The sequence below is a fragment of the Macaca thibetana genome, chromosome 16 (genome assembly GCF_024542745.1).
Source record: "Macaca thibetana thibetana isolate TM-01 chromosome 16, ASM2454274v1, whole genome shotgun sequence".
NCBI classification, from domain to species: domain Eukaryota; kingdom Metazoa; phylum Chordata; class Mammalia; order Primates; family Cercopithecidae; genus Macaca; species Macaca thibetana.
In genome coordinates this window covers 33,087,499-33,113,859 of record NC_065593.1, presented here as the reverse complement: position 1 = coordinate 33,113,859, position 26,361 = coordinate 33,087,499, and the positions used below count along the sequence as shown (strand labels likewise).

The following is a 26,361-nucleotide window of genomic DNA, read 5'->3' as shown; positions in this document are numbered from 1 at the left end:
AGCTATGATGTAATTGAAAATTTTAAACATTTAGGAAATATTTTCTGGTAGAATTTTGTGTCTTACATAAGTTGAGGCATAAGTCATTTTCCGTCACTGGCACGGATTAATATTTCATTGGCAAAATAAAATTTATGGTCAAAACTAATTTTATTAAATGCTAAAATGATCTTTTTTAACCTAACTAAAATGTTGCAGCATAATTTGGAAGCATAAATACATTGTGTTATTAAATCTTAACCATATTTGAAAAAATGCAGGCATTTACATTTAATTGGAAACTAAAATATATTTACTGGGGTCATTATCTCCACGTCTTTCTAAAATAAATCTTCACAAATGTTGTGTATTTTGGGTGTGATGTTCAATATTTTCATCTTATTTCGTACTGTTGTACTATGATGCACTCAATTGATTTAATAGCCAGAATTCTATTATGGAGGTATATGAAATAATTTTTCAACTAAAAATTCAAATATCTTTTTTTATTCCCTGTTGTTATACATCTAACAATGTTATAGATGTTAGATGTTATACATCTAACAATTTACTGTTAGATGAGGAAGCTAAAATCTCTGATTTTTTTTGTTGTTGTTGTTGAGACAGGGTCTTTTTCCGTTGCCCAAGCTGGAGTCCAGTGCAGTGGTGTGATTGTAGCTCACTATAACCTTGAACTTCTGGGCGCAATGGATTCTCCCATCTCAGCCTCCCAGGTAGCTGGGACTACAGGCATTTACCACCATGCCTGGCTAATTTTATTTTATTTTATTTTATTTTTAATAGAGACAACGTCTTGTTATGTTGCCCAGGCTAGTCTCGAACCTCTGGCCTTAAATGATTCGCCCACCTCAGCCTCCCAAAGTGTTGGGGTTATAGACATGAGCCTCCATGCCCCGCTGTGCATTTCCATTGAAGTTAATTGTTGCCTTAAAAAAATTTTGTTTTAATTTCTTTTTTTGCTGATGAACTAATGGAAGTTAAACTAGAGTGATTCATTTGGAGTTAAATAGCAAAGCACTGGTGTTCTAATTCTTACCATGTTGTGTTTGAATTTCATTAAAGAGTTAAAATTGTTGGCCAGGCATGGCTGCTCACGCCTGTAATCCCAGCACTTTGGGAGGCCAAGGCAGGTGGATCACCTGAGGTCAGGAGTTTGAGACCAGCCTGGCCAACATGGAGAAACCCAGTCACTACTAAAAATATAAAAATTAGATGGGTGCAGTGGCAGGCACTTGTAATCCCAGCTAATTGGGAGGCTGAGAAAGGAGATTCGCTTGAACCTGGGAGGTGGAGGTTGCAGTGAGCCAAGATTGTGCCATTGCACTCCAGCCTGGGAGACAGAGCGAGACTCCGTCTCAAAAAAAAAAAAAAAAAAAAAAAAAAAAAGGCCTGGTGCAGTGGCTCACACCTGTAATCCCAGCACTTTGGGAGGCCGAGTCAAGCGGATCACAAGGTCAGGAGTTCAAGACCTGCCTGGCCAATATGGTGAAACCCTGTCTCTACCAAAAATACAAAAGTTAGCCGGGCATGGTGGCTGGTGCCTATAGTCCCAGCTACTCAGGAGGCTAAGGCAGAAGCATCGCTTGAACCTGGGAGGCGGAGGTTTCAGTGAGCTGAGAACTGCACTCCAGCCTGGGTTACAGAGCGAGACTCCATCTCAAAAAAAAAAGATTTAAAATTGTTTTTTACAAAGAAAGATTGAATGTACATTAATTATACTGGAAAGGTAACAGGGAAGTGGACTGTCTTTATATCAGCTTATGATTCTTGATATAAATAGGATTTTTTTTTTTTTTTTTAATACGAAGTCTCGCACTGTTGCTCCGGCTGGAATGCAGGGGCACGATCTTGGCTCACTGCAACCTCCGGCTCCCGGGTTCAAGCAATTCTGCCTTAACCTCCCGAGTAGCTGAGATTACAGGTGCCTACCACTCTGCCCAGCTAATTTTTGTATTTTTAGTAGAGACAGGATTTCATCATGTTGGCCAGGCTGGTCTCAAACTCCTGACCTCATGATTTGCCCACCTCGGCCTCCTAAAGTACTGGGATTGCAGGCATGAGCCACCGTGCCCAGCCATAAATAGGATATTTTAAGCAAACAAGAAACAACTCTGCTGACCTGGCACCGTGGCTCACACCTGTAATCTTAGCACTTTGGGAGGCTGAAGCGGGTGGATCACTTCAGGTTAGGCGTTTGAGACCAGCCTGGCCAACAGGGCGAAACCTTGTCTCTATTAAAAATACAAAAATTGGCCGGGCGCGGTGGCTCAAGCCTGTAATCCCAGCACTTTGGGAGGCCGAGACGGGCGGATTACGAGGTCAGGAGATCGAGACCATCCTGGCTAACACGGTGAAACCCCGTCTCTACTAAAAATACAAAAAAAAAAACTAGCTGGGCGAGGTGGCGGGCGCCTGTAGTCCCAGCTACTCGGGAGGCTGAGGCAGGAGAATGGCATAAACCTGGGAGACAGAGCTTGCAGTGAGCTGAGATCCGGCCACTGTACTCCAGCCTGGGTGACAGAGCGAGACTCCGTCTCAACAACAACAAAAAAAATAAAAAGTAAAAAATAAAAATACAAAAATTGGCCAGGCGTGGTGGCTCACGCCTATAATCCCAGCACTTTGGGAGGCTGAGGCGGGCCAATCACAAGGTCAGATCGAGACCATCCTGGCTAACACAGTGAAACCCTGTCTCTATTAAAGATACAAAAAATTAGCCAGGTGTGGTGGCATGTGCCTGTAGTCCCAGCTACTCAGAGGCTGAAGCAGGAGAACTGCTTGAACCCGGGAGGCAGAGGTTTCAGTGACCCAAGATCATTCCACTGCACTCCAGCCTGGGTGACAGAGCAAGACTTCATCTCAAAAAAAAGAGAAGAAAAGAAAAAAAAAATCACCTGGGTGTGGTGGTGCGCTCCTGTAATCCCAGCTACTTGGGAGGCAGAGGTTGCAGTGAGCTGAGATCATGCCACTGCAGTCTAGCCTGGGTGACAGAGGGAGATACCGTCTCCAAAAAAGAAAAAGAAAAAAAAAAGGAACAAGAAACAACTCTGCAATGATCAATTTTGAATATTAGAAATTAACCTAGGGGCTTGCATTACTTCCTTAAAACTTGTAAGGTATTGTAATATTTATTGTGTAGTAACTTGACCCTTTCTTTACAGTTTGTATGGCATTTAGCTTTAGATTTGGTTGAAGGGTAGGGTCTTATATCTGAATAATGATTTAGAGATATAGATTCATGATATGCAGGAAGTCCTACAAGTTCTGAGGAGTATAATGACATAGTATAGTTTATTACAGATAAGAACTGTTCCAGGAAACATATACTTGCTTTAAAAACCTAAGTAATTATACAAGGGCAACTTCTAGTAAAATATGTTATACCTCAGAATACAAAAATAATTTTCCTCCACAAGAGTTTCTTTTCATTAGTTTGCTTCAAGGTATTTGATGTTGACCGTGATGGAGTTCTCTCCAGGGTTGAACTGAGAGACATGGTGGTTGCACTTTTAGAAGTCTGGAAGGACAACCGCACTGATGATATTCCTGTAAGTTCTGATTGTGTATGTCTTATTGCATATAAACTTCCAACAGGAAATTGCAGGGAATTATTTTCTTTAAAAGGATAAAATAATTTTTTACTGCCTTTAGTTACTGTATTATGCTACTCAAAATATTTACAGCTGAAGATGCAAAATTGGGAAGAGAGTTTGGGTTAGAAAATCTTAAACTCAACTATGTAAAATAAGAATGAAACCATAGGAAAGTTATCTTAAGTTTTAAGCATATATGAGAATCTATCTACGGTAATTATAAAAATACTTGAGCAAGGCTGGGCGCAGTAGTTCTTTCCTGTAGTCTCAGCAATTTGGGAGGCCAGGGTGGGAGGATCACTTTAGCCCAGGAGTTTGAGATAATCCTGGGCAATGCAATGAGACCTCATCTCTACAAGAAAAACAAAACAAATCTTGCTCTATATACAGTAAACTTTAGCCATTGAATAACAAAATCAAAAGTATATCCACTGACTCTTTTTCTAATTACTCCTTTGGGTTGTTTTAAAGGAATTACATATGGATCTCTCTGACATTGTAGAAGGCATATTGAATGCACATGACACCACAAAGGTGAGTCTAGGTAGAACTAATGTATCTTTTTCCAAAAATATCATGTACTCTGTTTGGGATGTATAGCTTATATACATGCTTGAATCTCTTCTGCATCCTCCCTACCAACTACTTATCTGGACCTGTGGGTAAAACACCTCCAAGTTATCTCCAAAGAGAGCCATTCCATCTTTAAGCAACTCTGAAACTGTATGTGCAAACATTTATTATAAGTCTGTGCTAGGCATTTTATAAGAATTATGTAGATACAGCCCTTGACAACTATAGCCTATAATCTATATTTCTTCCATTTGACTAAGTTGTGGTAAGGCTAACGTTATATTGAGCAAAAGAAGTCGAACAAAAAAGAATATATACTGTATGATTCCATTTATATGAAGTTGAAGAACACAGAAGCAAAACTAACAAATAGTGATAGAAGTTGGAATAGTGATTTCAGGGGTGTGCAGATTAATTGGGAACAACCATAAGGATATCTGAAATTATGGAAATGTTTTTTTCTCTTAATTTGGCAGTACATATATTCTTTCTCTCTCTCTCTTTTTTTTTTTTTTTCTTTGACAGAGTCTTGCTCTGTCACCCAGGCTGGAGTGCATTGGCAGGATCTCAGCTCACTGCCACCTCTGCCTCGCGGCTTCAAGTGATTTTCTTGCCTCAGCCTCCAAGGTAGCTGGGACTGCAGACGTGTGCCACCATGTCGGCTAATTTTTTTGTATTTTTAGTAGAGATGGGGTTTCGCTATGTTGGCCAGGCCGGTCTCGAACCCCTGGCCTCCAGTGATCTGCCGGCCTTGGCCTCCCAAAGTGCTTGGATTACAAGCATGAACCACTGTGCCTGGCCAGTACATCTATTCTTTTAAAAAATTTCTTCTTTTTTTTTTTGGACACAGGATCTTGCTCTGTTGCCCAGGCTGAAGTTCAGTGGTGGGATCTTGGCTCACTGCAGCCTTGACCTCCTGGGTTCAAGCAATCCTCCCACCTCAGCCTTATGAATAGCTGAGACTATAGGTGTGCACCAACATGCCCAGCTAATTTTTTTTTTTTTTTTTAAGAGACCAGGTCTCACCATGTTGCCCAGGTTGGTTGCAAACTCCTAGGCTCAAGCAATCCTGCCTCAGCCTCCCAAAATGCTGGGATTACAAGGCATGAGCCACTGTGCAGGCCTAAAAAAATTTTTAAATGGTTGTGCTAAGGACCTCTCCTGTGTCCTTTAGTGGCAGCCAGAATAAGCATGTAATAGCAAAAATAAACATGTACTTTATAAATAAAAAATCCTTGACTTATTTAGTTTGGTAACATTTATTACTAATGTTATCATAATAGATTTACTATATATTTAATATATATGTTTACTATATAAATATAAATATATTTACTATATATTTAATATATAGATTTACATAATAGATTTACATAATATATTTATCCTATAGCTTGCATTACTATGATGTCTATGTGTCCCTGTGAAATTGAAAATAAATTACCTGTATGAGACACATTTGCATAAATTTGAGTCTTTCTACTGAAACATTGACACGTACGTACCAAGTAGCAAGTTGGTAGGATCTATACCACAATGGTGTTATTAAATAGAGGTTTTGAATAAATAAAGAACATCAGTTTTTTTTTTTCTTTCTTCAATCAGTTTTTTTTTTCTTTCTTCAATCACAATTTCAGAAGAACTTGTAATGGCTCTATTAACTGATTCTCAATAGAAACAGATAATAGATATGAGTTTCAGGCTAGAGCTTTGACAATTCAGTCCCCTTCTTTCTCCTCTATCTGCCAGAAACTAAGGTATCGAATTCTGTTTGGTGTGTATGAGAGCAAAAACCAGGAAAAATTTCGGTTAGAAAATTCCTTGTGTAGAGATAAAAGTTTGAACACCTTTTTTCTAAGTGTTTCATAGGTATGTAGGTATTTTTGCTGTCAGCTTTTAGGTAAGATGGGGTTTCTACTTCTTGCTCTGCTGTGAACATTAAACAAGATCATTTAGCTGCTTCAATTCCATGTAACCATGATAATGAGATAGTAGTAGTTTAGGATAGAACTTGGATTTTTTAACCAAGCCTATTAACAATATTTGCTGGTGACTAGATTGTACATTACTCATTCTTTTCCTGACTACCAAGTCTTCTCTGTCTTATCTAATTCATCTATTGACTATTTAATGATACTCTGTAGTGGCTCAAGAGATCTAGATGTTACCCTTTGATAGTTTGTAGTATAGAGGTAAAGATAGACAAGTGTAATCAGGGCTATGTTAGAAGTCGAGGCTGGGCATGGTGGCTCTCATCTATAATCCCAGCACTTTGGAAGGCTGAGGTGGGAGGATCACTTGAGTCCAGGAGCTCTCAGCCAGCCTGGGTAACATAACGAGACCCTATCTCTACCAAAAAAAAAAAAAAAAAAAAAACCCAAAAACTTAGCCAGGCATAGTAGCACATGCCTATAGTTCCAGCTACAAGGGAGGCTGAGGCAAGAGAATCATTTGAGCCTGGGAGGTCAAGGCTACAGTGAGCCATGATTACACCACTGTATTACAGCCTGAGCAACAGAATGGGAACTTGTCTCAAAAAAAAAGGTTAGCACCCGGTATTATGGTGGGAGGATAGAAAGAGAACCATGTAAATTGAACTTTGAAAGTTCAGATTTCTGCTGGGATGCAGCACTTTAATAATTAGTTAATTATGGTTAACAGAAGTAAAAAGTTGAAAGGTGATTCCTAAAAGAGGTAACAACTAGGGGTAGAATAGAAGACATTGCCGGGCGCGGTGGCTCAAGCCTGTAATCCCAGCACTTTGGGAGGCCAAGACGGGTGGATCACGAGGTTAGGAGATCGAGACCATCCTGGCTAACATGGTGAAACCCCGTCTCTACTAAAAAATACAAAAAACTAGCCAGGCGAGGTGGCAGGCGCCTGTAGTCCCAGCTACTCGGGAGGCTGAGGCAGGAGAATGGCGTAAACCCGGGAGGCGGAGCTTGCAGCGAGCTGAGATCCGGCCACTGCGCTCCAGCCTGGGCGACAGGGCGAGACTCCTTCTCAAAAAAAAAAAAAAGAAGAAGAAGACATTATTACGGTATAGGACTGTACAGTAAGACATCCTGTAAAGTCCTAGAACTGCAAATATTCTGATGTGGCTGGAATAACGGATTCATATATTGAAGGCTATAGACCTAGATTGGGGCCGTATCTTGAAGTGCCTTGGGTACAAACCTCAGGAGTTGAACTTTATACCAAACTGTGGAGAAACCTCCAAAGATTTAAGTAGAACAGAGCAAGCGATCAGCTGACACTATTTTGAAAATCAAGGCCACATTTATTTTTATTTATTTATTTATTTTTGAGACAGAGTCTCGCTCTGTTGCCCAGGCTCGAGCGTAGTAGTATGATCTCGGCTCACTGCAAGCTCTTCCTCCTGGGTTCACACCATTCCCCTGCTTCAGCCTCCCAAGTAGCTGGGACTACAGGCTCCTGCCACTGCACCCGGCTCATTTTCTTTTTTTTTTTTTTTTTTGTATTTTTTGTATTTTTAGTAGAGACGGGGTTTCACCGTGTTAGCCAGGATGATCTTGATCTCCTGACCTCATGATCCGCCCGTCTCGGCCTCCCAAAGTGCTGGGCAGGCATGAGCCACCGCGCCCGGCCTAATCAGGGCCACATTTAAATGGAGGACATTTACAAATAAGTCATATAGGTTGAGCATGGTGGCTCACGCCTGTAATCCCAGGACTTTGGGAGGCCACGGTGGGCAGATCAGCTGAGGTCAGGAGTTTGACACCAGCCTGGCCAACATGGCGAAACCCTGTCTCTACTAAAAATACAAAACTTAGCTGGGCTTAGTGTCGGGTGCCTGTAATCCCAGATACTCAGGAGGCTGAGGCAGGAGATCCACTTGAACCTGGGAGGCGGAGGTTGCAGTGAGCCAAGATCACACCATTACACTCCAGCCTGGGCAACAGGAGTGAAACTCTGTCTCAGTTAGATAGATAGATAGATAGATAGATAGATAGATAGATAGATAGATAGATAGATAGATAAAATAAGCCATATAGTCAGTGAATTTGCTTTAGGAAAAGTTCATATTATCGATACCTTGCTTAGCAGTAGTCCTAACTGCAGTCAGTAAAACATCCACTAAATTGGGAGAAAATAAAATCCATTTACAATTCTAGTTTTTAAGCGTAATGCTGTATATGTTTTTACAGTGTGTTAATTATTACTCAGGTGTCAGTATAGCAAATGGGCTTTTGACCATCATTGTATGCATGATGATTCTGTATGCTGGTATCTATTATTTCTTTTCATGATGTTTCTTTCCTTTTGGACAGTATTAACATATCTTTGAGGTCAGTATACCCTCACTCTGAAAATTCTTCCTTGAATATTTGTGATTACTAGTTTAACTACATAAAAGAATCAGATTATCATCTTAAAAATACTTTTTACCATCTTAAGCATTTTATATTTTGTTCTGCTAGATATGCAAGGTTCTTATACCATGTATTAATAATTTATTGCACATATCAAATTACATTTGTCCTTTTGTTTTTGTTTTTGTTTTTATTTTTGTTTTTTTGAGACAGAGTCTTGCTCTGTTGCCCAGGCTGGAGTGCAGTGGGGTGATCTCGGCTCACTGGAATCTCTACCTCCCGGGTTCACGCAATTCTCCTGCCTCAGCCTTCTGAGTAGCTGGGATTACAGGCTTGCACCAACACACCTGACTAATTTTTGTATTTTTAGTAGAGACGGGTTTCGCCATGTTGCCCAGGGTGGTCTCAAACTCCTAACCTCAAGTGATCCACCCACCTTGGCCTCCCAAAGTGCTAGGATTACAGGTGTGAGCCACCGTGCCTGGCCTACATTTGTACTTTTTAAACAGCCATTATTTTATTTTTATTAGTAGCATTTTAGATTTTCAAACGATAAAATTAATAGAAGTTATTACATTTTCATATTTCACTATGATTTCCCTATCTGTTCTAAATGCTGAGTCCTATAAAATTAAAATGAGTTTACACTAGCTGTTAGTTTTGTCATCAGTGCAGAATCATTGACAATTATTACTTCAAAGATAAAAAGTAGCATTTTGAAATATAGCTTATGTTCAACATAGCTTTTCCCTGTATTGGCATTCTTCATTTTTCTGTCCTGGAATTTTACTTGTGACTGTTCAGTGTAAAACTTCTTAATGCGATGGAATTTATCAGAGCATAATATCCTCACCCTTAGAGTTCATTAAGTTATGTGACATGTTTTTCTGTTGCCTCCTCATGACTGAGGTACATGATGTGGCAGAGCTTGCAGTTCTTCTGGGGTTTTTTTGTTTTAAGAATTAAAATTTTAGTTATTCTCAATGAATGTTATAGGGAAAGATACACTATTCTGACTACTATCAAGTGTAGGATAAATTTACATGTGTTGTGTGTATTCTTTATTTAAAAATTGAATAATACTGTATAAGTCATTCTGCAATAATTTTTTTTGAATTTTCCTAAATCTATATATAATTTTCTATCTAGCATATGAAAGACGCTTAGTAAATAAATGTTTACTTAAAAAACTTAGTAGAATGTTTACTAAGCGTCTTTCATATGCTAGATAGAAAGTTATATATAGATTAACTTAGTCTTTTTATCATCTGCATAGTATTCCATTATGATTATGCTATGATTTATTCCTGAATCTTTTTTATTTTTTTTTAGTCTTGCTCTTGTTGCACAGGTTGGAGTGCACTGCAACCTCTGCCGCCTGGGTTTAAATGATTCTCGTGCCTCGGACTCCTGAGTAGCTGAGATTACAGGAGCCCGCTACCACACCCAGCTAATTTTTTTGTATTTTTAGTAGAGACTAGGTTTCACCATGTTGGCCAGGCTGGTCTTGAACTCCTGACCTAAGATGATCCACCCACCTCAGCCTCCCAAAGTGCTGGGATTACAAGTGTGAGGCACCACACCCGGCCTATTCCTGTATCTTTTAAAACTGTATTGCTATAGCCAAAAGTAATTTTCAAAGGCAAGGGGAATACTAATGACGGATGGTTATGGAAGTAATTGACAGTTCTGATAGCATTGTAATATGAACAACAGGTCTCTAAGTCAAAGATCCTTTTGTGCATAATGTATTACAGTTCCAGATGCCTTTAACTTCTTGTACAGTTAGTACTCACTTAATGTTGTCTTTAGGTTCTTGGAAACTGCAACTTTAAGTGGAAGGGTATAGAATAAAACTAATTTTACCTTAGGCAAACAAGAGTTAAGTTCCCACAGCATATTTCTAGTCACAAAAACATCACCAAACTTCTAAATAAAGACCCCAAGCACTTCTAATATTAAGCTTTGAAATAAATGTGAACTATAAATAGATCTAAGAAAGATTGATAAAAACAAGATAATTGGCCGGGCGCGGTGGCTCAAGCCTGTAATCCCAGCACTTTGGGAGGCCGAGACGGGTGGATCACGAGGTCAGGAGATCGAGACCATCCTGGCTAACACAGTGAAACCCCGTCTCTACTAAAAAATACAAAAAAAACTAGCCGGGCGAGGTGGTGGGCACCTGTAGTCCCAGCTACTCGGGAGGCTGAGGCAGGAGAATGGCCTGAACCCGGGAGGCGGAGCTTGCAGTGAGCTGAGATCTGGCCACTGCACTCCAGCAAGGGGGACAGAGTGAGACTCCGTCTCAAAAAAAAAAAAAAAAAAAAAAAAAAACAAGATAATTATTTACCCAGTTTTTGGTGAATCAGTGAGTGACAGCAGCATAGTGGTGATGGGTTAAATCAAGGGATAAATGTTTGCAAAATGAAAATTATAAGAAACACCTCCTACCACCTTGCAGTTCAAAAACTAACAATAACAAATATGGGAGGCTCATTGAGTACTTTCTTAGCATATCATTTATTATCATACATTTGTATGATTGTTGCATACTTTATGAGTTGTTATTTTATGGTAATTTGTATTCATTTCCAACCCGCTTATTCCAGTTCTGGTTAGTGGCTGGCCAGAGCCTATCCCTGCAGCTCAGGGTACAAGACAGGAACCAACCCTGGACAAGATACCATCCCACTGAAGGGCGCACTCACATGTGTATCCACACTCACTCATACTGGGACAATTTATTATTTTTTCATTTTTTTGTTTTTTTACATCACAACATTGTTACATGAATTGTTTACAATACAAACAAAAAGTGCATATATGCTATCTATGAATACAGCTCAGTGCAAAATAGTGAATTCTCTTTAAGAGGCCGTGATTCCTATTTCTAGCAAACTAAAGAGACTGCAAGTTGGTTTTTATCTTCTCAGTGTTGCCTAGAAATGATCTGTAAATGCATCTTCCTCCTGCTACTTACCATAAAATGTAAAAAGGGAGTTAAAGGAAAGCTTCCTTGCTGGTTCCTACCATGTGAAAGATGCTATATTCTATTTTAGCAGGGCCAATATGTGGAAAATACCTAAATTTAAGTGTTATTACAAAAACGAAGCAATAATGAGATTCTGGCTAAAGAGGGCACTAAATAAGAATAATATATATTTAAAGGATTTAAAGCAAACAACAAAAAAAGATTGTTTAAAAAAGTAGTTCTAGGTGCACTGTAAGCATATAGGGTTTTTTTCCCATGTGTATTTTTAAACAATGGAAGGGTGAAAAAATAGAGTCATCTGTGTTAGACTAATTTACCTTATTGTATATGCTGCATCAGATGGAACTTTTGCATTATAGTTATAGAGAAGCATAGTTTGCCTCATACTATGGCAATTTGTCTTCAATCAAAACCTTCCAGAGTCATTTTATTTTAGAATGTCCTGTAAACATTCAAATCACCAGAACATGACTGTACAACAGCGGAGTGTTCTCTTGCATTAAATTGAAGATATCTGTTTAATTTTTTAAAAAGGAAAAGAAAATGTAGGAAAGGCACTTAGAGCTGCTACTTTATAAGTACACAACACCCTACAATTCAAAGCATCTTAATCTCCACCAGGATCAACAACAAAGTCATTTTTGTCATGCTGTTAAATCCATCATAATGGCTGATGCAGATTGGTCAGAGGGATCCAGCAAACACTGATGTCCATAATGGTGTTTTGGCAGCTAATATGTAACTCTTGGTCAATAGAGAGTTTAAAGGATCTTCCCTTTCTTCTTGATCTTTGCCAAGATTCTTGAAGAGTTCTGATGTTCTAAAATACATTGTTGACTTTTCAGTTTGCTTACTCATCCTCAAACTGACAGCGGTTTTTCTCTTAATTCTTTTTGCTGTGCTTCCAAATTGTTTTTTATTTGCATTAAATGAATGTAGTATTCATTTATCATTTGCGTCATTTCATGTTTTTCATTTGCATCATTTCATGGCACCATTGGAGCTCAACTTCAGAATCCTTCAGGTTTTGAACTACTTACTGACCATCTCAAATACCTGCTGTCTTGATCTCCATCTTCTTCATCTTACCTACTTGCTCCCTTTTTCCTTCTTCCATTTGTGCCAGAGGAAGACTCTCAGTAAGCTGCCATTTATTCTGTTATTGAAATTGTGCCCTAAAGAGTTAAAGAAACCAATGACTATACTCTTGGGCTTACAGGATAGCGGCTAAGAAAAGAAACAACTTAGTAAAAAGCTGAAACTAAAACTTTTCCCCAAAGAGTAGGAAACCGACAACCAGCAGAACTCCTTGAGTTTGCAGAATAGCGGATTGAAGGAAAAAAACACCAAAAAACTGGCCTGTGTGGTGGCTCTCGCCTGTGTAATCCTAGCACTTTGGGAGGCCAAGGTAGGAGGATTGCAAGGCCAGGAGTTCAAGACCAGCCTGGGCAGCATGACTAGACCTTGTGTTTTTTTTTTTTTTTTTTTAAAGGCAGTTTTGGTAACCTATGCCTGTAGTTAGGAGGCTGAGGCTGGAGGATCCCTTGAACCTAGGAGTTTGAGACTGCAGTGAGCTGTGATCACACCACTGCACTCCAGCCTGGGTGATAGAGTGAGATCCTGTATCTCTTTTAGAAAACAAAATAAAATAAATAACAACTTGCTGAAATGCTAACCCTCTCTCCATTGTGAGATTTTAAAAACTGGCTGAATTGGCTAGAACCAATGTGGCTAACTAGAGTTTACGCAGAATGAGCTTACTAATTCCCGTTGCATGTTTCATACTGACTCCCCCCAATTTCCACGTGCGATCCATGAAGTAACATGAAGAAATAACTGTGCATGCCCAAGGACTTTCCAGTCCTCTCCTTCTAGCAGTCACCTGCCAATCCCAGAATCTACCCTATAAGGCTTTTTTAAATAAAATTATTGCCTTGAAACCAGCACAGGGAGACAGCCTTGAGCTGGACTGCCATCTCCTTTTTGGTTGACCTGTTTGCTTTGCTTTTCTCAAAAACCCAACGTCATAGTATTGGCTTCTATCTCATCAGGCAGCAAGCCTCCTTTGCTTGGTAACGTTATCAACTCCATTATGTCACAGCTGCCAGTTTTCTGCTTCTGTAATTCTTCATTATTAGTAACATCTTTCAAGTTCTGCACGTGTGTTCTTACCAATATATTTCTTAGAATGATGAAATCACATTGTTCGTCAGTGTTTTTTATTCTATGGGAAGGACTTGGATACTGTGGAGAATACAAATCTGTGAGGAATATAAGTTGATTAATGTTAACTGGCCCAATCCAGATTCACCTGTGAATTCAAACCCTCTCTTCACCAATTTTTTGTATACTTGATTTGGGAGATTGGCAGATCTTACATAGCCTTTGAGGTTCTTCTGTTGCCATGGTGCTGGGATTGATGTTCCTCTCCTCACAGCAACAGATATCACACTATAGTGGGACAATTCAGACACTCCAGTTAACCTAACATGTATGTCTTTGGGATATGGGAGGACACCTGGAGAAAATTCATGCAGACATGGAAGGAATATGCAAACTCCACACAGATAGTGGCCCCAGCTGGGAATCCATTTTTTTTTCTTATCAACATTATAATAAAATGATGTTGAATGAAACATTATTCAAGGACCTCTGCTGTACTGATTTGAGTGGAAAAAAACCCTTATCACAGCACTTCCTCTGTTGTAAGTGAACAGGACAATTTTTTGAAAAGTGATCATGATAAGAAAGATTCTGTGATTCAGTGTTAGTCATAATCTAGTGATTTGCCTACCCCTTTCCCTGCCTTCTGCTTTTTGAATGTGAACTTGTTTGTAAAAACAGAAAGGAGTTTTTGTTTTTCTTCCTTTCCCTTTAGCTTATTTCTCTACCCTGATTTGGAGGATTTTCTTTATTATTATTACTTTTTTTCAAAGACATAGTGTCTTGCTATGTTGCCCAGGCTGGACTCATGCTCCTGGGCTCAAGCGATTCTCTTGCCTCAGCCCCTGAAGTAACCGGGACTACAGGCACATGCCACCATGCCCAGTGATTTTTCTATTAAATCCCTCACATGTCTGTTGTTTGATTATAAGACAGTTGATCTAGACACCTCAGTGATTCTGCAAGTCAATATTTTTTTCTCTTTAGAAAACAATGTATATATATATATTCCTTGTTAATAGTGCAGACTGCCACCAATACATTTGAGGCATAAAAGGAAGCGAGGACAAATAATGTTACTAGAACATGTTTATTGATTTAGTTATCTAAACCTTTTAAAGAAAATGGGCAGTATTTCTTACTGCGTTGATAAAATTCCCAGATATTTAGTGAATTTTACCAACCATGTATGATTAAACTATATATGTTTGCATTACCACAAATTGTAAAATTTTGCTATTGAATGCATTTAGGGAAACCTACAGGAATGAACTTGAAGTAGTTTACCTTCTGCATTGTAGGGGAGTTAGGAAAAAGTAAAGAGGAAGAAATTGCTTTTCTGTGTTAGTCAACATTTAGATCATGGTGGGTGCCTGCAATCCCAGCACTTTGGGAGACCGAGGTGGACGGATCACGAGGTCAGGAGTTCAAGACCAGCCTAGCCAACATAGCGAAACCGAGTTTCTACTGAAAAATACAAAAAGTTAGCTGGGCATGGTGGCGGGCACCTGTAATTTCAGCTACTTGGGAGACTGAGGCAGGAGAATCACTTGAACCCGGGAGGCCGAGGTTTCAGTGAGGCAAGATTGCGCCATTGCACTCCAGCCCAGGCAACAGTATGAGACTCTGTCTCAAAAAAAAAAAAAAAGAAAAAGAAAAGAAGATGTTCCTAACATGAATGTCTCTGTTTCAGATGGGTCATCTTACTCTGGAAGACTATCAGATCTGGAGTGTGAAAAATGTTCTTGCCAATGAGTTTTTGAACCTCCTTTTCCAGGTATGTTTAAGGTAAATAACAGCAACAGAGGGTAGTAGTACCAGTACTTATACATCTTTTCCATCATATAGTAGTCAGAGTTGTTGTATCTAGGCTGCAAAACCATATATTATTAAAAAAAAAAAAAAAAAAAAAACCAGAACTACATTACACATCTGAAAGATGGGTGCTTGCTGAAGTTTCTCAAAATGTGATGTGGGAAATAGGAAAGTGGGATGTAGATTATTTTAACTCATTTTAGAGTAGTACACAGACATATAGAGAGTAAGTTGCAAAAGCCATCATAATTTGCTAGTTTCTTCATTATTGTCTTTTTAAAAGGGCTTCCTTGTAATAAGACTGACCAGGAGAATTTTTTTAAAAGAAAATAAATAAATAAATAAATAAATAAATAAATAGCCTTCCTAATAAGTAAGGCAGTATGACCAGAAAGATGAATCATAAGGAGGTAGCTATACATTTTTCTTTTCTTTTTTTATTATTTTATTATTTTTTTAAATTTTGAGACAGGTCTCGCTCTGTCATGCAGGCTGGAGTGCCGTGGCGCAAGCATGTCTCACCGCAGCCTTGACTGTGCAGGCTCAGGTGATTCTCCTTCCTCAGCCTCCCGAGTAGCTGGGACTATAGGCGTGTGCCACCACGCCTGGCTAATTTTGTATGTTTTGTAGAGACAGGTCTTGCTATATTGCCCAGGCTGGTGTTAAACTCCTAGGCTCAAGTAGTTCTCCTGTCTCAGCCTCCCAAAGTGCTGGAATTACAGGAGTACACCACCACACCCAGCCCAAGTTTTTCAAAGTATACAATCTCTCTGATTAAGAGATCATTGAAGGTATGAGGCTGTTTCCTAATTTTTATTATTTAGAAGGTCCAAGAAAGAGTAAGCAGGAAGGAAGAATGAAAGCTACCAGAAGTCAACACTAAGTCATAGAGCTTGCCAAATTTTAACTATTGTCCTAGTTAAACTAATTCTCTTGCTCTGATTTTTAAGGATAATTTAAGTTTTCCCATTTTTATAGTTATTCGTGAATATTTAACTTGACTTAATAGTGCTTATTTTAGTTTCTTCTTATTTTATTTTTCTTTTACCACTGTGAAGGTCAGAATGGTTTAGTATGTTTATACGTATCATGATCTACCATTTTAAATAATGAACTTGTCTGTAACACATCTATGTTGGAATAAATGGAAATTGGTCTCTTCCTGAGAGCTAATGACTAAGTTTTATGTATTTAAAACATATATAATCTGATAGGCCTGTAAATCAATTATTTGCTTTATTATAAGTTATAATTTTCAGCATAGATTCAAGTTGATGGCTTTATAAAATATATATGAAAATAATATAGATCACCACTATAAACACAACAGAATTGCTTGGTAACATGAAAATTCATCAACTATTTTTTATTTTTATTTATTTATTTTGAGACAGAGTCTTGCTCTGTCACCTAGCCTGGAGTGCGGTGGTGCAATCTGGGCTCATTGCAACCTCCATCTCTCAGGTTCAAGAGATTCTCCTGCCTCAGCCTCCTGAGTAGCTGGATTACAGGTGTATGCCACCACCCCCAGCTACTTTTTGTATTTTTAGTGGAGATGAGGTTTCACCATATTGGCCAGGCTGGTCTCAAACTCCTGACCTCAGGTGATCTGCCCACCTTGTCCTCCCAAAGTGTTAGGATTATAGGTATGAGCCACCACGCCTGGCCTGGTCAACTATTTTTATCTCATTTAAAATAATATCCTCAGTAGTGGGTTCTGTAGGCTTTTTTTTTTTTAATTGAACTATTGTTATTTTTTAAAGTAACATTCTCATATTCAGTGTATGAAGTTATTGTATGAACAGTACATGAACGTATTCAATGTATTGCTTATGTACAGTTGACAGTTCATATACTGTTTGTACATGAACATATTCAGTGTACTCTTTATCTCATATTCACTGTATGAACATTTTGGTCACTTAAGTTTGTGTCTGAGTCATGTAGCTCTCACAGAGTATAGCATTTTGACTTTTAGTTTTGCCTTTCCTATTTCGTCATTCTTACTGTGGACTTGGAGTGGCACTGTTTCTGTGACTCTTAACTGATGAATAAACATACACTTTAGATTTGCTTATGTGTATGCTTCCAACATTTTATACTGAAAAGCTGAAAAAGTTTTTTTCAGGAAACACCCTGAACCTAAATTTTACTATATTTTATTTACTCAACACCTAAATTTTATTATATTTTATTGTATGTGCTTTGTCACATATTTGATTATGCTCATATGAGCAGACAGTTATGCTAAATTGTTTTTATTTTTATCTGTGTTTTAAAATTGATAGAGTTAGCTTTTTAGGTTAATGATACAATATTGAATTATGCTTTTATTTGCCAAGATCTCACACATGGCTGAGTGTTTTGACTATTTAAAATCTATCATATGCAAGTGTCAGAATAATTATTCTGAAATCTATTCCTGAGGTAGTATCTTCCCCTTTCCCTTTTTCTTCCTTCCCTTTCTCTTCCCTTCTTACCTAGAGATTTGAAAGTTAGCCTCCATTGGAATGGCTTGTTTAAAAAAAGCAAACAAAACCCCAAAACCACAAGGCTAAAGTTAAAATTTGCTCAAGTGAAAAATTGATAATTCATGAGTTGAAAGCTGTTGCTAATTCAGATTCCCATTTAAGAAGTGGATCTCATGCAGAGAATGTGAAATAGTATGCAGTTAATAAACTTTGATTTACCATTTTTTCCCCTAGGTGTGTCACATAGTTCTGGGGTTAAGACCAGCTACTCCGGAAGAAGAAGGACAAATTATTAGGTAAATTTGTAGTTTCAGTTATATAGTTGAAATTTCAAACACTTGAAATATATTGGTTACTGAGGAACAGCATGTCCTATTTTAATGTAATTATTAACTGTTTCTCAAAAATAGTTACATATTGAAATATTTTTGTTAAAGTACCTTCCTAGATAAGGGAAGGTACTATAGATTAATTAAGAAGGCAAATTCTATTTAACATTAAAATTGCACTGAATACTAAATTTGATTTTTTGAAATGAGATAAAAAGTAACCAGTTTTCTTTAGTACCAAAATATGTTTATTGTTGGAAAAATTAGAAAATAGAGCTAAACAAAAAGAAGCAGAGAAAGATTTTATAGATAATTTATAGATAATTGCTGTAGACATTTTTAATATTTATATAAACATATGCCCACAATGATATTTGTACGATTTAAATAAAAATGGGAATATTCTGAAATACCTATTTTATTCCCTGCTCCTATTTTCACTCTAGATCATATAAAATACTGCTTTAATATATATTAGAATAAAGCCTTCTTTGAATATAATTTTAAATGATTGGTTTACAGCCCTGTTCATCCTCTATTATTCTTTTTTAATATAAGCTTATTGGACCAATTTTGTTAATAAAGTCTCTATGTCTTGGCTTAAGGATTTACTTTAGGATAAATTACTTAAGATGAAATATCTGGATTATATTTTAAAAACAAAGGTATGCATGTTTTATAGCTATATTCTAATTTTTAATAATGAGTGTCTTTCATTGCTCTGTGACATTGCTGTTATGCTACACATTTGTGTAGATAGTTTCAGAAATATGACTGAATTTCTAGTAAACTCTGCTTTTAAAATAAACTCTCAATAGGTACTGTCACTTGACTTTTTCTTGAAAGTATTGTGCATACAAACTCTTCAGTAGTTTCTTCTGGCTTGGGTTTCTGGATAGATGGGAGTTTACTAAAATAGAGTTGTTTGGAATACCTGAGAACAGGATTACATATTCAACGTTTAAACAGGACATGCCAGTTAATACATAGATAGTTAAAGTAGTAGATATATTTCTAAGTTTTTAAATGACAAGTTTTAAAAATGGTTATTTATGTATTATTTATTTATTTATTTTTAAGTGAAAGCAAGTTTATTAAGAAAGTAAAGGGGCCAGGTGTAGTGGCTCATGCCTGTAATCTCAGCACTTTGGGAAGCCAAGGCAGGTGGATTATTTGAGCTCAGGAGTTCGAGACCAGCCTGGGCAACATGGTGAGACCCTGTCTTTACAAAAAATAAAAAAATTATCGAGGCTTAGTGGTACACGCCTGTGGTCCCAGCTACTCGGGAGGCAGAGGTGGGAGGATTGTTTGAGCCCGGGAGGTCAAAGCTGCAGTGAGCCAAGATTATGCCATTGCATTCCAGCCTGGGTGACAATGTGAGACTCTGTCAAAAAAAAAAAGAAAAGAAAGGGATAAATGGGTGGCCACTCCATATGCAGAGCAGCATGGTTATTTCTTAAAGAAGATTAAGCAAAATCTGTTTTTTTAAATGTTACTTTCATAAAACTCCAGTCTCACGTAGTTTTTGTTTGTTTGTTTTATTTTCTGTCTTTGATTTTTTTGAGATGGGGTCTCACTATATTGCCCAGGCTGGTCTTGAAATCCTGAGTTCAAGACTTTTTTTCTATTACAGTCTAATTTACTATAGTAATATATTCTGAAGTAAATATCACTTAGCACAGATAGAAAGAAAGAATGCTATGTAGCCCATATTTATATTTATTGGCTTATTTTACAACTACTCATAGCATCCCTATTTCAAAAAATAAGGTTGATATAATCTTATATTTTCATAGAAAGTTATTCTTTGCAAAATACGTGTAATTACATTATCTCATCTGGCCCTTAGAATAACTGCATGAAATTAGTGTCTCCCATTTTGTAAAAATGAAAACTGAGATTTATAGAAGTTGAGGACCTGAAATTACATGGGACTGGCAGAATCAAGTTTAGGACCTCTTTCTTAAAAGTACCAATAATCTGCTTTCTGTATTTTGTATTTTTTAATAAGTCTAGATTTAAAATTGTTGGTTCCAAATTGGTTCATTTCATCTGTGGGTTTTTTTAAATTTGTTTATTCATTTTTAGTGTTATTTTATTTTGCCTCTGCTGTTACTTATAAAAATTCATTTGACTGTGATAATTATTAAAGGATGATTCAGGTTGGTTCATATGCAATGAGGTGAAACAAATATTTGTCTCTAACTTACAGTCAGTACATTGTTAAAAAAAATAAGTATCATGATTTCTGGAATGGCCGAGTGAAGATCTCAGCAAACCCTTTTCCCAAAAGCACTTAGAAAACTGAACAAAATTGTCAAACAACCATTTCAGGACTCTGGAAACTGACCAAATATATACAAGAAATTAAGAAGCATTTATTCAAGAACTACTAATCTTTGGTGAGAACAATGGAAGTGTGTGGTAATTTAACCAGGAGCAGCTTTCATTTCCTCCCATCCAGCAAATCTGCATGATAGTTCTACAGGGCAGGTCAGAATGGGCTGACAGTCTGATTTATGATTTGAAGGAGAGCATGAATAAATGCCTCTCCAAGGATATTATAAAACAAATACATACCATCATGGTGGTAAAAAATGAGGGGAAAAGGGAAACTGACATCACCAGCTTGGGGATAAAATACTGGTTAGGGGAAGCAGCAGACTAACAACAGACCAGTCAAATTTTTGACAGGGAACAGGATCACCATAGTGAGCCTTAACAAGCTTTCTCATTTCCCCAGTGATCTGTAGACTACTTGTACAAGGCTATACACAAACTCAGGAGAAACCAAAGTGGGCTTTAGCCCTTTATTCCTCCCTAGTTGAAGGTGAAGCCTTGCATGTGCAGAAAGTAAAAGCCAGGGTAGGCTTGTAACCTGCCTGAACTTTAAATGCATTCCCCAAACCATGTACAGATCCATCAGGAAAAGGATGCGAGTGTTACTGGCTCAAGGTGTTTCAGCACAGCCTCTCAACAGTCATTGGCTGACCAGTAAGTTAGGCTCACTCCAAGAAAGCCAAGCTTAACAATAAAAACAGAGATAATAAAAAAGAAAACAACAAGAAGCTGAGCAGCTTCACATTGCAAGATACTGTATGGGAAGTTAAACTCTACAGAATTGTTCCGGGAAGTTGTAAAACAAAACAAAACAAAACAAAACACACGGGGTTCAGAATCCAGAGTTGCTAATGTAAAGTATCAAATGTGTTCAGTTTTCAACAAGAAAAAATTATCAGACATGGAATAAAACAGGAAAGTGTGACCCATATACAAGAAAAAAACAAACAATAGTAGAAACTGTCTCAGAGGTGGCACCAGATGTTCTACTTAGCACACAAAGACTTCAATGCAGCTATTATGAATGTTTTCAAAGAGCTAAACGAAGCTGTATTTAAAGAATTAGAGGAAAGTATGATCTCACTGACTTGTCCAAATAGAAAATAGCAATAAAGAGATAGAAATTTTAAAACAGAATCAAATAGAAATTCTAGCAGATTTGAGTTGACAGAGAAATACTCAGCAAAACAGAGTATGTATCAATAGAGATTATTTCATCAGAAAGAGAGAAAGGAGACCAAATAAATGAACAGAGTTTCACAAAAGGTGGAACACCATCAAGTCTACCAAAATATGCATAATGGAAGTCTCAGAAAGAAAGAAGCAGAAAAAAGTTTGACAAGATAATGTCTGAAAGTTCTAAAATTTGTTGAAAATTATTAACCTTAGAAGCTTAATGAACTCCAACTGTGTTAAACACAAAAAGATTCACACCTAGACATATCATTGTCAAAGTGTTGAAAACTAAAGACAGAGGAAAAAGTTGAAAGCCACAAGAGCAGAAAGACTCATCATATAGAAGGGAACCACAATGTGATAAACAGCTGACTTTTTGAAACAGTAGAGCTCAGTATGCAGTAGGATGAGAAAGTGATATAAGGAAAAAAAACAAAAAAGCAAAAACTGTCAATCCAGAATTCTTTATCTAGCAGAACTGTAATTCAGAAATAAAGGTGAATTACTACCTGACTTCAAAATATACTACAAAGCTATAGTAACCAAAACAGCATGGCACTGACATAAGAACAGACACACAGACCAATGGAACAGAGCAGAGAACCCAGAAATAAATCCAGGCCAGGCATGGTGGCTCACGCCTATAATCCCAGCGCTTTGGGAGGCTAAGGTAGGTGGATCATAAGGTCAGGAGGTCGAGACCATCCTAGCTAACACAGTGAAATCCCATCTCTACTAAAAATACAAAAAATTAGCCAGGTTTGGTGGCATACGCCTGTAGTCGCAGCTACTCGGGAGGCTGAGGCAGGAGAATCGCTTGAACCCAGGAGGTGGAGGTAGCAATGAGCGGAGATTGCGCCACTGCACTCCAGCCTGGGTAACAGAACAAGACTGTGTCTCAAAAAACAAAACAACAACAACAACAAAAAAAACCCACATTTAGAACCAATTCTTTTTTGACAAAGGTGCCAAGAGCATACATTAGAGAAAGGACAATCTCTTCAATAAATGGTGCTGGAAAAATTTGATATTCATGTGCAGAAGAATGAAACCAGATCCCAATTTCTTAGCATACACAAAAATCAAATCAAAATGGATTAAAGAGTCTGGGCGAGGTGGCTCATGCCTGTAATACCAGCACTTTGGTAGGCCAAGGTGACCGGATCACCTGAGGCCAGGAGTTCAAAACCAGCCTGACCAACATGGTGAAACCCCATCTCTACTAAAAGTACAAAAACTAGCTGGGCATGGTGACAGGCGCCTGTAATCCCAGCTACTCAGGAGGCTGAGGTGGGAAAATTGCTTGAACCCGGGAGGCGGAGGTTGCAGTGAGCCGAGATTTCCCCACTGCTCTCCAGCCAGGGTGAGAGAGGGATATACTGCATCTCAAAAAAATAGAAAAGAAAATGGATTCAAAGACTTAAATCTAAGGCCTAAACTACTAGACGAAATTGGGGAAATGGTGTAGGACGTTCGTTTGAGTGGTATGACATTGTATAATACCTTAAAAGCACAGGCAGCCAAAGCAAAAATGGACGAACGGAATTTCATCAAGTTAAGACGCTTCGCAGCAAAGGAAACAATCAACAGAGTGAAGAGACAACCAGCAGAATAGGCGAAAATATTTGCAAACTATCCATCCATTCAAGGTTTTAATAACCAGAATATATAAGGGCCTCAACTCAATAACAAAAAACCAAATAACCCAATTTAAAAATGGGCAAGTGATCTGAATAGACCTTGCTCAAAAAAAAAAGACATATAAATTGCCAGCAGACATATGAAAACATGCTCAACGTCACTAATCATAATCGAAATATCAAAACCACAATGCAATATTATCTCCCAGTTAAAATGGCTATTATAAAAAAGACAATAACAGATTCTGATGAGGATGTGGAGAAAGGGAAGTGCTAGTACACTATTGATGGGAATGTAAATTAGTAAAGTCAATATGGAAAACAGTATGGAGGTGCCCCAACAAACTGAAAAGAGATCCACCATATTATCCAGTGATCCCACTGCTGAGTATATATTCAGAAGAAAGGAAATCAGTAAAGCAAAGAGCTGTCTACACGCCTGTGTTTATTGCAGCACTACTTACAATAGCCAAGATACAGATTCAGCTTAAGTGTCCATCAGTTGATGAATGGATAAAGAAAATATATATTATATATGTATACATATATATACACACATACACACAAAATAAAATGTTATTCAGCCGTAAAATGAATGAAATCCTGTCATTTGCAGCAACATGGATAAAACTGGAGGTCATTATGTTAAGTGAAATAGGCCAAGCATAGAAAGACAAATATCACATGTTCTCACTTTTAAGTGGGAGCTAAAAAAGTTGATCTTGTGGAATTAGAGAGTATTATGATGGTTATCAGAGGCTGGCAAGGGCAGGAGGGATGATATTGAAGAGAGGTTAATGACTGTAAAAATACAGTTGGATAGAATGAATGACTTCTAGTGTTCAATAGCACAGTAGGTAACTATAGTTAAAAATAATTTATTGTATATTTCAAATTAGCTAGAAGATTTGGAATATTCCCAACACAAAAAAATGATAAATATTTGAGGTGATGAATATCCTAATTACCCTATTTGATCATTACACATTGTATGCATATGTCAGAATATCACATGTACCCCATAAATATATACTATTATTATATATAATAAATTTTTTAATCGAAACATTTTTAAACCTTTTTTTTAAAAAACTTTAAAAAAAAAAAAAGAAATGAAGATGAACTAAAGACATTCCTATATGAACACTGAGAATTTGTTACCAGGAAATCTGTCTTTAAATAGTAAAGGAAGTTCTTCAAGCTGAAAAGAAGTGACGCCAGACAGTAATTAACATCCACGTGACAAAATAAAGAGGCTCTCTTCCTTGGCGGTACCTATGGAGGTGGCAGCCATCCCCTACTTGGCATCATAGCTGCCCTTAGTCCCCTTGTGAAGTCCAAGATCATCAAAAAGAGAACCAAGAAGTTCATCCAGCACCAGTTAGACTGGTATGTCAAAACTAAGTGTAACTGACAAAAACTCAGAGGTATTGACAACAGAGTTTGTGGAAGGTTCAGCAACAAAAAACAAAGCACATGCTGCCTAGGGGCTTCCAGAAGTTCCTGGTCCACAACATCAAGGAGCTGGAAGTACTGCTAATGTGCAACAAATGTGCTGAGATTGCCCACAGTGTTTCCTCCAAGAACTGCAAAGACATTGTGGAAAGAGCAGCCCAGCTGGCCATCAGAGTCACCAATCCCAATGCCAGCCTGTGCAGTGAAGAAAATAAGTAGACAGCTCATATGCATGTTTTATGTTTAAATAAAACCATAAAAATGCCAAAAAAAAAAAATAAAGAGCACCAATAGTAGAAATCACATAGGTAATAATAAAAGACAGTATAAACTATTCTATGTATTTTTGTTTACTGGTTTAAAAAACATTTTTATATGACAATAATTATAAAAGCATGTTGTTCCCATAACATATAATGATCTTATATGAGTTACAACCGTAGCACAAAGATGAGAGTAGAAGGTAGAGCTATATTTGAGCAAAGTTTCTATGTTTTAGTTTCTATACTTTTTTAGTTTCTATACTTTACTGGAATAAATTAGTATCAATCAAACATAGTAGACTATGTTGGCTGGGTGCGGTGGCTCACGCCTATAATCCCAGCTCTTTGGGAGGCCAAAGCAGACAGATCACTTGAAGCCAGGAGTTCGAGACCAGCCTGGCCAACATGGCAAAGCCTCATCTCTACTAAAAATACAAAAATTAGCCAGGCGTGGTGGTGCATGCCTGTAACCCTATCTACTTGGGAGGCTGAAGCAGGAGAATCACTTGAACCCAGGAGGCAGAGGTTGCAGTAAGCTGAGTGGCATCACTGCACTCCAGCATGGGTGACAGAGCAAGACTCCATCTCAAAAACGTAAAATAAAAAATAAAGTAGACTATGTTAAGATCCATATTGTAAACCCTACAACAATCTCTAAGAAAATGATCCCCCAAAATAGTTTTATTTAAAAAGGCATTAAAATGTTACCTATTTAAATTCCTAGAAAATACCTATTTACCACAAAAGAAAGAAGTAGAGGAATAGAGGAAGAAAGATACATAGAAAACAAATAACTAAATAGCAGACATAAACCCACATCTGTAATTACCTTAAATATAAACAGATTGAACAGATGATCAAAAACCAAAGATTTAGACTGAATTGTTTTTTAGAAATCCAGCTACTTGGCCGGGCGTGCTGGCTCACGCCTGTAATCCTAACACTTTGGGAGGCTGAGGCTGGTGGATTGCAAGGTCAGGAGATCGAGACTATCCTGGCTAACGCGGTGAAACCCTGTCTCTACTAAAAAAATACAAAAAAATTAGCTGGGCGTGGTGGTGGACGCCTGTAGTCCCAGGCGCTACTCAGGAGGCTGAGGCAGGAGAATGGTGTGAACTGGGAGGTGGAGCTTGCAGTGAGCTGAGATCGCGCCACTGCACTCCAGCCTTGGTGACAGAGCGAGACTCCATCTCAAAAATAAACAAAAAAACACAATC

General features: G+C 37.8%; 1 protein-coding gene across 5 annotated transcripts in view; it reads left to right on the top strand.

Moving 5' to 3' along the window:
- USP32 (ubiquitin specific peptidase 32) overlaps positions 1-26,361 on the top strand; it is a 255,531-nt gene that overhangs the window by 162,120 nt on the left and 67,050 nt on the right. For all 5 annotated transcript variants that reach the window (XM_050764564.1, XM_050764567.1, XM_050764565.1 and 2 more), the window contains exons 8-11: positions 3,433-3,548; positions 4,065-4,127; positions 15,349-15,432; positions 18,176-18,237. In XM_050764564.1, the coding sequence (XP_050620521.1) occupies positions 3,433-3,548; positions 4,065-4,127; positions 15,349-15,432; positions 18,176-18,237 (325 nt within the window). The remainder of the gene's footprint in view (positions 1-3,432; positions 3,549-4,064; positions 4,128-15,348; positions 15,433-18,175; positions 18,238-26,361) is intronic.